Source organism: Halichoeres trimaculatus, unplaced genomic scaffold, assembly GCF_033239565.1.
Source record: "Halichoeres trimaculatus isolate MK-OKI-2021-1 unplaced genomic scaffold, fHalTri1.1 fHalTri1_scaffold_19, whole genome shotgun sequence".
In the NCBI taxonomy this organism is placed as follows: Eukaryota; Metazoa; Chordata; class Actinopteri; order Labriformes; family Labridae; genus Halichoeres; species Halichoeres trimaculatus.
The window spans coordinates 27638304-27653291 of NW_027437197.1; the positions used below are offsets into that span (position 1 = coordinate 27638304).

General features: G+C 49.1%; 2 protein-coding genes across 2 annotated transcripts; both read left to right on the forward strand.

Moving 5' to 3' along the window:
- Window positions 1-308: 308 nt before the first annotated feature.
- On the forward strand, window positions 309-1455 carry LOC141808545 (trace amine-associated receptor 7f-like). The gene is made up of 2 exons (XM_074695195.1): window positions 309-476; window positions 649-1455. The coding sequence occupies exons 1-2, from the start codon at window positions 309-311 to the stop codon at window positions 1453-1455; spliced, it is 975 nt and encodes a 324-aa protein (XP_074551296.1).
- A 3673-nt stretch (window positions 1456-5128) lies between these two features.
- LOC141808454 (trace amine-associated receptor 1-like) lies at window positions 5129-6265 on the forward strand. Its single transcript, XM_074695071.1, has 2 exons — window positions 5129-5214; window positions 5452-6265. The coding sequence occupies exons 1-2, from the start codon at window positions 5129-5131 to the stop codon at window positions 6263-6265; spliced, it is 900 nt and encodes a 299-aa protein (XP_074551172.1).
- Window positions 6266-14988: the final 8723 nt, after the last annotated feature.

Consider the following 14988-nt stretch of genomic DNA (forward strand, 5'->3'; position numbering starts at 1 on the left):
ACACACATGCACACATACTAACACACAAACATACATACACTCAAACACATACACGCTCTCATACACACAAGCACGCACACACAAATTTAACAGGGCGAGAAGTCTAAGAGAAGAAGATTTCCTTCCAGAACGTTGGATTTGCGTCTTCCTTCAGTCCTCAGGGGCAGGTCCTGAGAGCTGGGGCAGTGGCTGAATGGAGGGATGAAAAAGAGGGCGGGGTCTTAAAGAGGACTAAAGGTGAGCTGTGTGAGAGTGGAGGTCAGGGAGCTGCCTGGCTCTGCCGCTCCTCTCCTCTCAAGTCAGGGATCATGACAGAGGCTGAGCTCTGCTTCCCACAACTCCTCAACCATTCCTGCAGAGTCCCACAGACCCCCAGCTCTGCCTTTTTGGTTCTCTACATTGTTCTGTTCTTTGTTTCTGTCCTCACTGCAGCTCTCAACATGCTGGTTATCATCTCCATCTCTCACTTCAGGCAGGTCACCTCTGTTTGTTTACTGGATACCAATCAGTCATATTCATCATATGCCTTGTGAATTTCTCTGCAGCGTGTTAATAACACACACTGTTTGTGCTCTATGGGTGTGTGTCAGTGCTGATGATGGTTTGATGATGTCTCTCCTGGTCTCTTCCCCCTGTCCCTGCAGGCAGCTCCACACTCCCACCAACATCCTGCTTGTGTCTCTGGCAGTCTCAGACCTCTTGGTGGGTCTGGTTATACTGCCCATGGAAATCCTCATAAGGGAGACCTGCTGGGTCCTGGGTGACCTGATGTGTGTGCTTTATTTCCTGATACCCATCACCACCATCTCTGCCTCTGTGGGGAACATGGTGCTCATTTCAGTGGACCGCTACGTGGCCATCTGTGACCCTCTGCATTACCCGAGGAGGGTGACGCTCAGGCTGGCTTCAGTGTGTGTCTCTCTGTGCTGGCTCTGTGCTGCTCTCTACAGCATCACCCTGCTCTATGAGAACCTGGTGGATTTGGGGAGGTTTGTCTCCTGTAAAGGGGAATGCTTTGTGGTCATACCAGGAACAGTTGATCTGGTTTCTAGTTTCATAATTCCCATTTCTATCATCATTGTTCTGTATCTCAGAGTGTTTGTGGTGGCTATGTCTCAGGCCCGGTCCATGAAGCTGCACATTGCTACCGTCTCACTTGGGCGTTCCAGACCTTTGAAGGTGAAAAAGTCTGAGCTGAAAGCAGCTGGGACTCTGGGGGTCTTGGTCTGTGTGTTCGTGGTGTGTTATTCTCCGTATTACTGCGTCTCCCTGTCAGGTCATCACATCATGATTGGCTCTTACGTGGAGGTCCTGATGAGTCTTCTACTGTACTGTAACTCCTGTCTCAATCCACTCATCTATGCTTTTCTCTACCCCTGGTTCAGGAGAGCTATCAGACTCATAGTGACAGGTCAAATCCTTCAGCCGGGCTCACGGGAGGTCAGAGTGCTGTAGAGACAGATGTGGAGGAGGAAGATGTCACATGATGAGTTCTGTGTGCTTAGACAAACGTTTCTCCCATGTTTAAAAGAGCAGAGCCATAAATGAAACCCTGATTTGATGAGTGAATGATTCACCCTCAGACACTGCTCACACCAGCTCCCCATGCTACACACAGACTGTGAATGAGTGAAAAAGTGTGTGTTCACTTATTTCCTGTGGTAATATATGAACCTGTCTGTCATTAAACATTTCCACTGTCTGTTTCCTGCGTCAGAGTTTTAAACATTTCCACCTCCACCTGATCCAGTTTGTTGCCCTTCTTGGGATGTGAGCACCATGCTGTCCTCCTTTGCAGAGCTGCAGAGCTGAGTCAGAGTCAGAAAACAGTCTGATAAGTCCACCTGTGTTCAGAGACTGACACTAACTCTGAGGCTGTTAAACTCTGTGGCTAATGTGGAAGCTAAAGGAAGATAGTGAAAGAGTCAAACTTGTCTTTAACTCCATCAGTCAAAGTTGAACTTTAGAAAAAAACACATGAAGGGTTCCGTCCTCCAGAGCTGGACCAGCAGACAAACAGGGAAGAACCCTGTGGGGCTCTGCGCTGCCCTCAGTGTGTAATTATCCACCTCTGACGTTCATCTTCCCCACTGTATGTTTCACACCTGCTGTCATTAGTGAGGCCTGAGGACATCTCTGCAGTCAGAGGTGTTACTGTCAGACAGCATGCTACCACATCAACACATGATGCAAGCCTGCAAACACTTAGACTGAGACCTTTAGTTTCATCAGCAAACAACTATGATGCAACCCTGACTCAGCTCCACAGGAAGCAGACTGTGCATTCAGAGAGGACTCAGAGAGAAAAGAGATTCACTTTAACCTCCTGTATGACTGTAAAATACTTAATGACAGGAACATGAGGCGCTTTCTAAACCACACTAGAGGAACGGTGGAAAGCATGTTAATGCAGACACAGCAGAGAGCACAGGATGTGAGCAGGAACTGATGTCAAGTTAAACAGATTCAACGTTAAAACTCTAAAACCAGGGCAGAACGTTTTTCTGTCTGAGTATAACAGCTGAAGGGACTCTGATACAGTCATCAGGTGCAGAGCCATGCAGAGGTTCGTGAGATGGAGTAAAGTGTAGATATTAACCCTACAGGACACAGAATCAGCCAGGGTCAGACTAGACAGTGACACCAGAGAGGATTTTTACTCCTGTCCCATCCCACTCCCAAAGAAAAAACCCTGCCCCATCCCAATCCGGGGCCAGAGTAACAGGGAACAGACATTTAGAGTACAGACATTCAGTGGACAGACATTCAGAGAAAAGTGAGTCAGTGGACAGACATTCAGTGGCCAGACTTTCAGAAGACAGACAGTCAGAGGACAGACAGTCAGTCAGTGGACAATCAGTCATAGGACGGACAGTCAGGGGAGAGAAATTCAGAGAAAAGACAGTCAGTGGACAGACAGGCATAGGAAAGAAAGTCAGTAGACAGACATTCAGTTGACCAACAGTGAGTGGAAAAGACAGTAAGTGGAGGAACAGTCAGGTGACAGACAGTCAGTGGACAGACATCCAGAGAATAAACAGTCTTTCTACAAACATGTATTTATTTATTTATTTTTCCCCCTTGTCTGCATTATTTTTTCTGCTGCGCACTGTGTCATATGACAGCGTTGAAAAGACCAATGCATTTTTTTTCTAGCAGTCAGAGAGATGTGAATATGATTAACTGCTAGTGACCATCACCAGCCCTCCCTGTAGGCTACTCCATCATTCTAAACTTTATTTAACCTCTGATGTGAGCTGAAGGGGAAGGCCGTGCCACACCACAGTGTGAAAGAAGGGGAAATAATGACAGGCAGGACGAGACAAGACAAACAGAGGGGAGGACAAACGTCCACTATTGTTGATTTAAGATAGCAGTTCAAGTGCTGGGCTAATTCAAGTCAATACAGGAAGTAAAGGTTGTACGAACCCAGGGACACCAGAAATGTTGGGTCTTGATAGTGTGGGGAGTGTGGGCCTACGTGGATAGGAGATGGAGTGGGATGCATCACAAGAGAAGAAGAGAAGATGTGTAATAGTACCCGACTCAGCATGCTCTGACGGGATCTATCATGTCTCTTAGTTAGTCTCGACAGAAGCTTGAGTATCTGCATGCGTGTGAGGTGGTCATCCATTACCCAGGTAAGTAAAACACAGCCAAGGGCGCCCCCCGGGCCACCAGGGGGAACCAGCCCACACAGTCCCCAAACTGACAGGCCCAGGGACAACCCCAGGACTCAAGGGGGCACAGACCTGCCTCCCCGCCGATACCAAAGACAGCACCCAGGGCCCAGAGCAGCGGCCCCCTCTGCAGATAGCACCCCCCCTCCCTGACCACCCGTCCGCCCGGCCCCAAGCCACCCGCACCCCCAGCACCCAGCCACCCCCCACGCCCCCCGCGGCAGGCCGGAGGCCCCAAGCCACCCAAGAGCCAGTTCCCCTAGGACCAGACCTCTCCCCAGCGGGGAGGCCAAGAACCACAGCCAGGCCAGGTGGGGCAAGATGTGGGCATGTAGCGGTGGGATGGAGGTCACAGCCCGTCCCCCAGAAAATCCAAGGCCATGAAAGGCCTTGGAGACCACTGCCCAAGCAACAGGATAGCCCCCCTGGCAGCCTGCACAGGGCAGCTCCCCCACAGGGAGCCCGCCATGCCGAGGCCCCCAGCGAGTAACAGGCCAAAGGATCACGCACCACAGCCCACCAAGGGATACCGGAGCCAGCCGGGCCTACCCGCCCCCCAGGGCCCGCGCCAGACCCCTACCCACAGCTACCAGAGCCCAGCTGCACCTCAGAAGCCACCAGCACCACCCGCCCCACACAAAGTCATAACCAGTGAGGCCCAACCCCCACAGCCGCACCAAGCCTATGCCTGTGACAGACCCTTTACCACCATCAACGTGGGGCTCAAAACACTGCTCATCATTAAAGACTACACCCTGGAATTTGTAGCTCGCCACCGTCTCACTCACAGCGCCTCTGATAACTGCTGATTGAGGAAAGACGTCCTCAAACCAACAATCAAGTCTGTGGTTTTCAACACATTCAACTGGAAACAAAACTCATCACAAGCCACAAAGTCCCCCACAGCAGGCCCATGGTCCTGCTCATCCCCCTGAGTAGGACTAACTAGAACTCTACCAGCAGCAAACTTAAGATGTGTGTGTTACTGAAGCTGCTACGGCAACTGTCAGGGTACAAAATAAAGAAGAAGCTCATTAAAGTTCAGCCAGATGACCCTGAGCGCCATATTAGTCCCACTTCAGAGGACAGGACAGGATTTAACATACCTCTTATATGAAACTCTTGTATTATAAACCTTCAGGAGACTGAGATAAGATGGATTGTGGTTGAAGTGACATCAAAGTTGCAGGATAGAGAAAAGAGAAAAAGCACGAGGTAAGGAGTGAGGGAGGGACTTCATGGTTCACGTCAGGAAAATGTGAGCTGTGGCTCTGAGGAGGTTAAGCCTGGAGACTGATAAAAGAGCGGACTGACAGAGGGATCAGGTCAGAAATATGCTGAGTGCCAGAGGCTTCTCTCATGAAACAGAGGCCCCAGCAGGGGGCGAGCTCTGTATCCCTCACCTCAACTCATCCTGCACCAAACCTTCGCATCCTCACTCCAAGGCCATGCTGGTGTACGTGCTCCTCTCCTGTATCTCTCTGCTCACTGTGGCTCTCAACCTGCTGGTCATCATCTCCATCTCCCATTTCAGGTAGACGCTCAGAGCGCAGAGTGACCTCACAGAGCGTGTGACCACACAGAGCGTGTGACTGCACAGTGTTTGATGGAACACGGTGTGATGGCAAAGAGCATGTGGTCGTTCAGACATCAGAGGGTTTTTCTGAAGAAGTGTTCCAGTTAGAGCAGACTGTCTGTTGGTCCATGTTAGAGCTCATGTCTTTTAACCATGTTTTCTAATCTGTGTGCTGATTCCACCCTGTGTTTGCAGACAGCTCCACACCCCCACCAACCTCCTCCTCCTCTCCCTGGCTGTCTCAGACCTGCTGGTGGGTCTGGTGCTGATGCCAGTTGAGATCATCTACATTGAGGCGTGCTGGACTCTGGGTGACATCCTGTGCACCATATATTACGTGATGGACTACACCATCACCTCTGCCTCGGTGGCTAACATGGTGCTCATATCCATTGATCGTTACATTGCTATCTGTGACCCTCTGCGCTACTCCAGCAGGGTGACTAAAAGCCGGGCACGGTGCTGCGTCTGCCTTTGCTGGGTCATCTCGGTGCTCTTCAGGCTCCTCCTCCTGCAGGATCACCTGGCTGAGCCCGGCAGGTCTAACTCCTGTCTGGGGCAGTGTGTGGTTGTGATTAACTATATTGCAGGGATTTTAGACCTTGTGTTCAGCTTCATCCTACCCATCACCTGCATCATCCTCCTGTACACCCGACTGTTCTTTGTGGCGCTGGGTCAGGCTCGGGCCTTGCGCTCTCACGTTGCGGCCCTGCAGCGTTCAGGGGCTGGGATGGTGAAGAAAACGGAGATGAAAGCAGCTCGAACTCTGGGTATTGTTGTGGTGGTGTTCCTGCTCTGTTTCTGTCCTTACTATTACCCCGCTCTGGCAGGGGAGGACACTTTAGTTGATGCTTCATCTGCGTCTGCAGAGATCTGGTTGGCTCATTTTAACTCCTGTTTGAACCCTCTTATCTATGCCTTCTTCTACCCCTGGTTCAGGAAATCCATGCGGCTCATTCTCACTCTGCAGATACTGAAGCCTGGCTCATGTGACATCAACATGATGTGATAGGGAGGCGTCTTTGGAGAGAGGAATTCATGTTTGTTTTTTTAATGAATATATAAAAGATTTTACTTTAGAAGAGAAAAAAAAAACGTTTCCATCTTCACTGATGACTGTGTATTTGTGTAAGAAAACACACAAACTGCTCACTCCTCCAGTTTTACACACACACACACACACACACACACACACACACACACACACACACACACACACACACACACACACACACACACACACACACACACACACACACTGATGAACCCCACAGGGCTCCAACACATGTTGCAAGCCTGCAAAAATTCAGACTGAGGTATTTTCTGTTCTGACTGAATATTGATGATGAAACCCTGACACCACTACACAGGAAGCAGACTGAACACAAAACAAAGAGTGAAGAGATGTACTCTATCCTCTCTAACCTCCTGTCTGATCGTTTAACACGTTATGACAGCACCATGAAGCTCCTCCTAAAACCACACTGAAAGAGAAATCATGAACATGTTCACAGACACACCACTGTCCACTATGAAGGTCTGTGAAGTGACTCCTAAACAGGATGGTAAAGCTGGAAGTTTCTGACTGAGGGTGAACATGGAGACTGTGTGTGTGTGTGTGTGTGTGTGTGTGTGTGTGTGTGTGTGTGTGTGTGTGTGTGTGTGTATGTGTGTGTGTGTGTGTTTCTTCTTCAGAGGAAAATAAAAGGCTGTAAAACACTCTGTGTGTCCTCTTCTTCTTTTCTTTCATCACTGTTTTTTTTTTTTTTGTTAATAAAAGTCAAACACAACAAACAGCTGGTGAACCAGACAAAACTAAACTCATTTAACAATGAGACACAGGACAGTCAGGAGTAGACATGTAACAGAGAGAGATCTGCTTCCACAGCTTTACCTTTTCATGGTTCAGGTGACCTAAACAGCTGCTCCACATTAGAGGTGAAGAGTTGCCATGTTTGACCAAACTCCTCTGGAGTGTTTAACTTTTCTTTTATAAGAATATCATCTCACGACACAACCAAGAAAGAGACGCTTTGCTCAAAGGCCGAGCAGGCTGTGTGACACAGCTGTACTTTTGAAACTTCACCTGACAGCACCAAAAAAGACCTAGAAGAACAATAATCAGAATAGACGTGTGATCTTTGAAGACATCAAACATTGCTGACCAGTAGGCTGTGTGTGTGTGTGTGTGTGTGTGTGTGTGTGTGTGTGTGTGTGTGTGTGTGTGTGTGTGTGTGTGTGTGTGTGTGTGTGTGTGTTTGTGTGTCTTTCTCAATTGTTTACACACATTTTCTGAAAGGAAATCAAAAAATCACTCACACATTTCTCAAAACCCCTCAATTCTCCTGCAAAATGAAACTTTACATCCAAAACAGTCTTTATTCTTCTTAAAATGGTGTTTTGTCTCCAAATGACACACACAAACCACTATATGAACAAACATTTATATGAACCAGTTGAACACTGATGTGCTCAGTGTAAAACACTGTGATTACATAATATTCATCACGACCCTGGCCTTTTGTGTTCAGTGTGACACTGGAATTTTCTTTCTTTTTTTCTTTTTTTTTTTGACTCAGAACACAAAATGGCCGATGATGTTCCTTCCCCTTCTACGTCTTTTTGTGAGGTTGAATCCAACTGTGACGGTCAGTTTAACCAGCTGGGTTTTCTTGGACCCAAGGAGTCGGAGGCAGAAGCAGGTTTGAAAGAATTTTATTTCTCACTTGAGTTACGGTTGGGGGAAGAGAGTGTGACTGTCGTAGGCGGCTGTATCTTCAGAGGCACACTGGGAAGAGGCAGAGGAGACATCAAGGTTAGTATCACGGGTATTCAAAAAACACACAAGCACCAAAAAACATAATGAGTACGTTCACGGCCTGATTACCACACAAAGAGCTGGAATCTACTGGCGCCGGCCCATCCTTCCAACAGCGCTTAAGTGCCGGCACTCCTAATCAGCGAACTCGATGCAGGTGCGTGAGGTGCAGCCACAGAGGAGTCAGCGCAGCTGCTCAGGAAGGGGAAGGGGAGAGGAGAGAGCAGCCACACTGCAGCCGGGGTCACCACAGTAGCCCCCGCCCCCCCTCAAGGAACGCCTCCTGGCACCCTGCCTGGCTTGTCAGGGTGGACCTCGTAGAAATCCTCGAGGAGGGAGTCATCCAGGATGAGCTTCCGAGAGATCCACAATCTTTCCTCGGGACCGTACCCCTCCCAGTCCACAAGGTACTGAAAACCCCTTCCTCGGGGTCTGATGTCCAGGACTCGGGACACGGTGAACGCAGGGTGGTTGTGGATGATCTGGGGGGGTGGAGGGGGAACGGCTGGAGGCCTCAGAACACTGGTAGACACAGGCTTCAACAGGGACACATGAAAGGTGGGGTGGGCCATTAGTCTGGGGATGGTACCCAGAGGAGAGGCTGGCTGCTGCGCCCATAGCCGAACAGAAGTCTCTCCACACCTGAGAGACAAACTGGGGACCACGATCAGAAACAATGTCAACTGGAATGCCATGAAGTCTGATAACATGTTTTACTAGGAGGTTAGCAGTTTCTAAAGCAGAGGGTAACTTGGGGAGGGGCACGTAGTGGACCATTTTAGAAAATCTGTCAATTATGGTGAGGATGGCAGTGTTACCCTCAGAGGGGGGAAGTCCGGTGATGAAGTCCAGGGAGATGTGTGACCAGGGTCGGCTCGGGGTTGGGAGAGGGCGCAGCAAGCCAGCAGGGGCCTGATGGGAGGTCTTGCCCCAGGCACAGATGGAGCAGGTAAGGACGAACTCCCTGGTGTCCTTAGCCATGCTGGGCCACCAAAAGTGCTGCCTGAGGAACTGGAGAGTCCGGGTTACTCCGGGGTGGCAGACCAACTTGGAGGCGTGTCCCCACTGGAGGACTTGAGCTCCGGCAGAGTCAGGAACAAACAGCCAGCCTGGGGGTCCAGTACCGTGATCGGGATGCATCCTTTGAGCCTCTCGGACCACCTGCTCAATCTCCCAGGAGGCAGCTCCGACTACGCAGGCAGGGGGCAGAATGGGCTCGGGTTCCTTCTGAGCTGAGGGCGGTGAAAAAATCCGGGAGAGGGCGTCAGGCTTGATGTTATTTGAACCGGGGCAGTAGGAAAGGGTGAAAAGGAACCGGCTCAAGAACAGAGACCAGCGGGCCTGACGGTAGTTGAGCCTCTTAGCTGAGCGGAGGTAAGCGAGGTTCTTGTGGTTGGTCCAGATGATGAAGGGCACCATAGCGCCCTCCAGCCAGTGCCTCCAGTCCTGCAGAGCCCACACGACAGCCAACAACTCTCTATTCCCCACATCGTAGTTCCTTTCGGCTGGAGACAGGCGACGTGAGAAGAATGCACAAGGGTGAATTTTCTGCGTCAGGGGATCACGTTGGGACAGCACAGCTCCAGCTCCAATATCTGAAGCATCCACCTCCACAATAAACTGAAGCTTGGGGTGTACGGGTGTTTCAACACAGGGGCACTAGTAAACAGGGTCTTGAGCTGGGAGAAGGCTGTCACAGCCTCAGGAGTCCACAGAAAAGGAGTTGCGGTGGAGGTGAGACTGGAAGGGGGCTGGCCACCCTACTGTAGTCACGGATGAAACGGCGGTAGAAATTAGCGAAACCCAGGAACCTCTGGAGTTCTTTTTGAGTGGTAGGGATGGGCCAGTCCAGGACAGCTTGTACCTTAGCTGGGTCTGCTCTTAATTCCCCTTTAGCTATAATATAGCCAAGGAAGTGAGTTGAAGGGACGTGGAACTCACACTTTTCTGGTTTGACAAACAGACGGTTTTCTAACAGGCGCTGAAGGACCTGCCGGACGTGAATCTTGTGCTCAGCCAGAGTACGGGAGAAGATGAGGATGTCATCTAAGTAGACAAACACGAACCTGTGCAGCATGTCTCTGAGAATGTCAGTCATGAGAGTTTGGAAAACAGCAGGGGCATTCGTGATTCCAAATGGCATGGCTCGATATTCCAAGTGACCCAGAGGAGTGTTAAACGCCGTCTTCCACTCATCACCTTCACGGATCCGAATAAGATGGTAGGCGTTTCGAAGGTCCAGCTTGGAGAACACCTGGGCCTCACACAGAGGCTCGAAGGAGGGGTCAATCAGGGGCAGAGAGGTTCTATCTTTTATAGTGATGTCGTTGAGTCCTCTGTAATCAATGCATGGACGGAGGGAGGAGTCCTTCTTTGTGACGAAGAAAAACCCCACTCCCACTGGAGAGGAGGAGGGACGGATAAACCCTGTGGCCAGGGCGTCCTTGATGTACGCCTCCATGGCATCTTTTTCAGGACGTGAGAGGTTATACAGACGACTGGTAGGCATGGGGGGCCCTGGGAGCAGATTTATGGCGCAGTCGTAGGGTCGGTGCGGGGGAAGGGTCTGAGCCATGTCTTTGCTAAAAACCGGGGCTAAATCGTGGTACTCAGGAGGTACAGCAGACAGATCGGGGGGCGCTGAGGGAACTGGATGAACCTGCGGGGAAGGAACAGCTGACTGAAGGCAGTGGGCATGACAGAAAGTGCTCCAGTTAGTGATGGTGAGGGTAGACCAGTCTATGTGGGGGTTGTGTCTTTTAAGTCTGCTCTCATGGGAATTAATTTAAAGGGACTTTCTGAGAAGTTAAAGGACGAGTTAGCTACCAGGGACGAGTCGGCCTCTCTAGAGGAGTTAATTTCTTTATCCATTAAGATCGATAATAGACTCAGGGAGAGAGCCAGGGAGCGGGCATGTTCGTCTAGGCCAGTGATTCCCAACCTGTGGGCCGCGGCCCCCTGGTGGGCTGCGAAGGTAGTGCAAGTGGGCTGCCAAAGCTTTTCCAAACTAGTTTGATTTTTCTGGGGGTGGGCATGTAATTATGTAAAAATAAAAACGTTTCAACATGTTAAAGATGCTGTGTTAGTGACTGTGGAGCCTCCAACATGTTTCTCTTGTATTCAGTTCAGTCCTTCATGTTCAATCATTATCTTTTTAAAAAGTGCTCTCAGAAGGCATTGTATGGCTGGGTTTCCGCTACATGTATAGGATCGTGGCACACCGCCACGACAAAGTAAAAACCGCCATGCCTTCAGAATTATGATCTTTTCTTTTTCCGATGTTTCAGACTTAAATTACATTGCACATGGCTCTTGTATACAACTAAAACTTTCAGAATTCCACAAACATTTTTTGATGCTGCCCAGAACCAAACAGTTATCTTTCAGAAGCGAATCATCTCTCTGTGTTCTCATGTGAACTCACACTCATGGTTGGATCATATCACGCTCTAAAATAATAAAAGACAGAGCTCTGGTGGGTATTTGCCGTTCACAGCTCTCAGCTCTTAGCATCGCACACAGCAGAGTTCCGCTCCGCTGCGCACAAGACGCACAAGACGCACAGCTACTGGAGAAAAACAATTCCCACCCTGATCATTCATCAGTGTTTACAGATGCACGTTTTCTGTGTATAAAGTCAGCGCAAGCAGAAGTGCCCCTGTCACTCTGTGGTTTACATTTGCTTTAAATTTCATCCTGATCAGTTTGCGGAGTCTGATATGATGATCAGTGCGGTGCTTACGCTGAGTTCACTAGTGCATATTACACTGCAGCTGATCGCTGTTCCTTCTCCCGCTCCTCCAGGAGTCACCTTTCTGCTCTCTTTGGGACGGAAGTTATAGTTTTGCTGTTTTCCTCTCATTCTTTAAAAATCAGCAGAGGAGTTTTCCTCTAGCTTTCAGAGATCAAACCTGAAAGCCTTCATGCCACTCTGTACCTCTGTGCAGGGGCGTGTCCAGACTTTCAGACTGGGGGGCGCAAACATATAAATTATTACCATTTGTCTTGACTCACTACTTTAACTATGAGTAACTATGATTGTATAACTATTATAACCCAATGTATGATTTTAGAATAAAATGTACTGTGCATCAGCCTGTCTAATAAATTAAAAAAAACTTTTTTTAAGCCCAGATAAAAAGAAAGAGCTGACTGTAAACTGTGCCAGTAGATAAGGCTAAACAATGTTTGTGTTAAATTGATAATTCATCTATAAAGGTTTTAAGATGTAGTATGTTTTTATGTATTTAGCAGTCGGGGGTGGGCCACGAAAACGTCTGAGACTTAAAAGTGGGCCCTGAGTTGGAAAAGGTTGGGAACCACTGGTCTAGGCCATTAGACTCCCCAGTAGCCCTTCCCATGGGGAACCAAGCACTAGAGGGGAGACCGGGGAGTTGATGACAAATAGTTGAATGGTTTCTCTGTGGTTACCGGATATCACCAGGGTGACAGGCTTGGTCTGATGCATCACCTCAGAGATGAGGTGACCGTCGAGGGCTGTAACTCTCTTGGACTGAGAGAGTTCCACTAGGGGGAGCTCCAGCTGCTTGGCCAGGTCCACATGGATGAAGCTATCATCGGCACCAGAGTCAATTAGAGCTTGGATTGAGGTAGACTACTGTCCCCAGAGGACAGACCAGGAAACCAGCATGCAGCAAGGGCTGACAGAAGTCGAAGTCTGGCTCACCAACGTTCCCTCCGTCAGAGGTGAGCCTGTCCGTTTAACGCCTGGGGACAGGAGGCGATGTAGTGTCCAGCCTCCCCACGGTAGATGCAGAGACGGCGAGCCATCCGCCGCTGACGCTCCTGGGGGCTGAGGCGAGCCCTGCCCAGCTGTATGGGCTCCTCTGGAGGCTCGGAGACACGTGAGGGTTTGGGTGGTGAAGGTGGGGCTCTATGGGCTACTGGGGAGTCTAATGGCCTGGACGAACATGCCCGCTCCCTGGCTCTCTCCCTGAGTCTATTATCGATCTTAATGGATAAAGAAATTAACTCCTCTAGAGAGGCTGACTCGTCCCTGCTAGCTAACTTGTCCTTTAACTTCTCAGAAAGTCCCTTTAAATTAATTCCCATGAGAGCAGACTCATCCCACCCACACTCGTTAGCCAAAATCCAAAATTCAATTGAATAGTTGGCCACTGACTGATTTCCCTGTGACAAATCTAACAAGCGGCGAGCTGCCTCCTTGCCTTTAACAGGGTGATCAAAAACTCTCTTTAATGAAACAGAAAACTCCTCAAAAGAGGACAACACAGGTGATTCACTATTCCACAAAGCGGTGGCCCACTAAGTGGCACGACCGCCCAGTAAGTTTATAACAAAAGCAATCTTTGCCTGATCTGTGGGATAACTAGAGGGCTGTAAATCAAAACCTAAGGAACACTTTAAAATGAACTGGACACATGTCCCTAAGTCACCTGCATATGGCTCCGGAGGAGGAACAAAGGGCTCCTTAACAACACCTGACTGAAACGGGGGGGATGAACTCACAGCAGAAGAGGTGGCTGTACTAGCCTGTGGATCCGGGGAGGAGAGGTTGGAGGACAGGTGATTAAGCTGTTGGGTGAGCATCTGAAGAGTCTCCACAATCCCATGGAGCATGTTCTCATGGCGTCCCAGCAAAATCCCCTGATTAGACAGAGCTTCTTTGAGAGCCTCCGGTGAAGTCGGGTCCATTGTGACCAGTAGATTCTGTGACGGTCAGTTTAACCAGCTGGGTTTTCTGGGACCCAAGAGGAGTCGGCAGAAGCAGGTTTGAAAGAATTTTATTTTTCACTTGAGTTGGGGGAAGAGAGTGTGGCTGTCGTAGGCTGCTGCAGGAGTATCTTCAGAGGCACACTGGGGAGAGGCAGAGGAGACATCAAGGTTAGTATCACGAGTGAATCCAAAAACACACAAGCACCAAAAAACATGAGGAGTACGTTCACGGCCTGATTACTACACAAAGAGCTGGAATCTACTGGCGCCGGCCCATCCTTCCAACAGCGCTTAAGTGCCGGCGCTCCTAATCAGCGAACTCGATGCAGGTGCGTGAGGTGCAGCCACAGAGGAGTCAGCGCAGCTGCTCAGGAAGGGGAAGGGGAGAGGAGAGAGCAGCCACACTGCAGCCGGGATCACCATACCAACCTCATCAATAAAGACAAACTGGTGCTCCGCTGCAGCCACCTCTAGCTCAAGGACTCTGTGAAACACACAGGATAATATCAGAAATAGACTCGGAGTGGTCACTATTGTGAAATACATTCATTATGATTCCAATACTAAAACATGTATTATGTTTACAGTTTTCAGGGTATGCATCAGTTACAGGATTGTAGAGGACTTACTTGCACATATTTATATCGCAGTTCTTTGACTCTGTCTGAATTGCGTTCAAATGGAACTCTGTAGACTTGTTTCATCTTCAGAGAGTTTCTTCACAAGACACGGTCCAGAGTGGATAAACTTATTCTATCAACATTTGGAAAAATGTCATTGTTTGACTTGTCTTTGAATTTGCAGTAATGTAATGGCATTATTCTCTAGGACCATGTTCACAATTTGATTTTCCTGTTCAGGAGACAATAGACGCTCCTCACCTCCTCTTGATGGTCGTCTTTCAGCTCTGCAATACAGAGAGTGAAATATTGTGAAGGGATAAAAAGAAGGAAAACATTTCTCAAATAAACACTTTACTTTTTTTACAGTCCTTCAGAACAGTCCACTGGCAATACTGTAATACTGTACTCATTGAGTGCTGTGTTGAATTGCAGTACAACAATTTTCTAATACTAGTAAGGCTAAATTTCTTACCTATTTTCATTTTGGAAAGTCCAAATGATGGATGCTACTGTGTATCTGCTCAAATTTGGCTGCACCCTTTGCCCAGCCTCCGTCATTGTTAGACCATGGTTTACCACATGGTCAACCAAGGT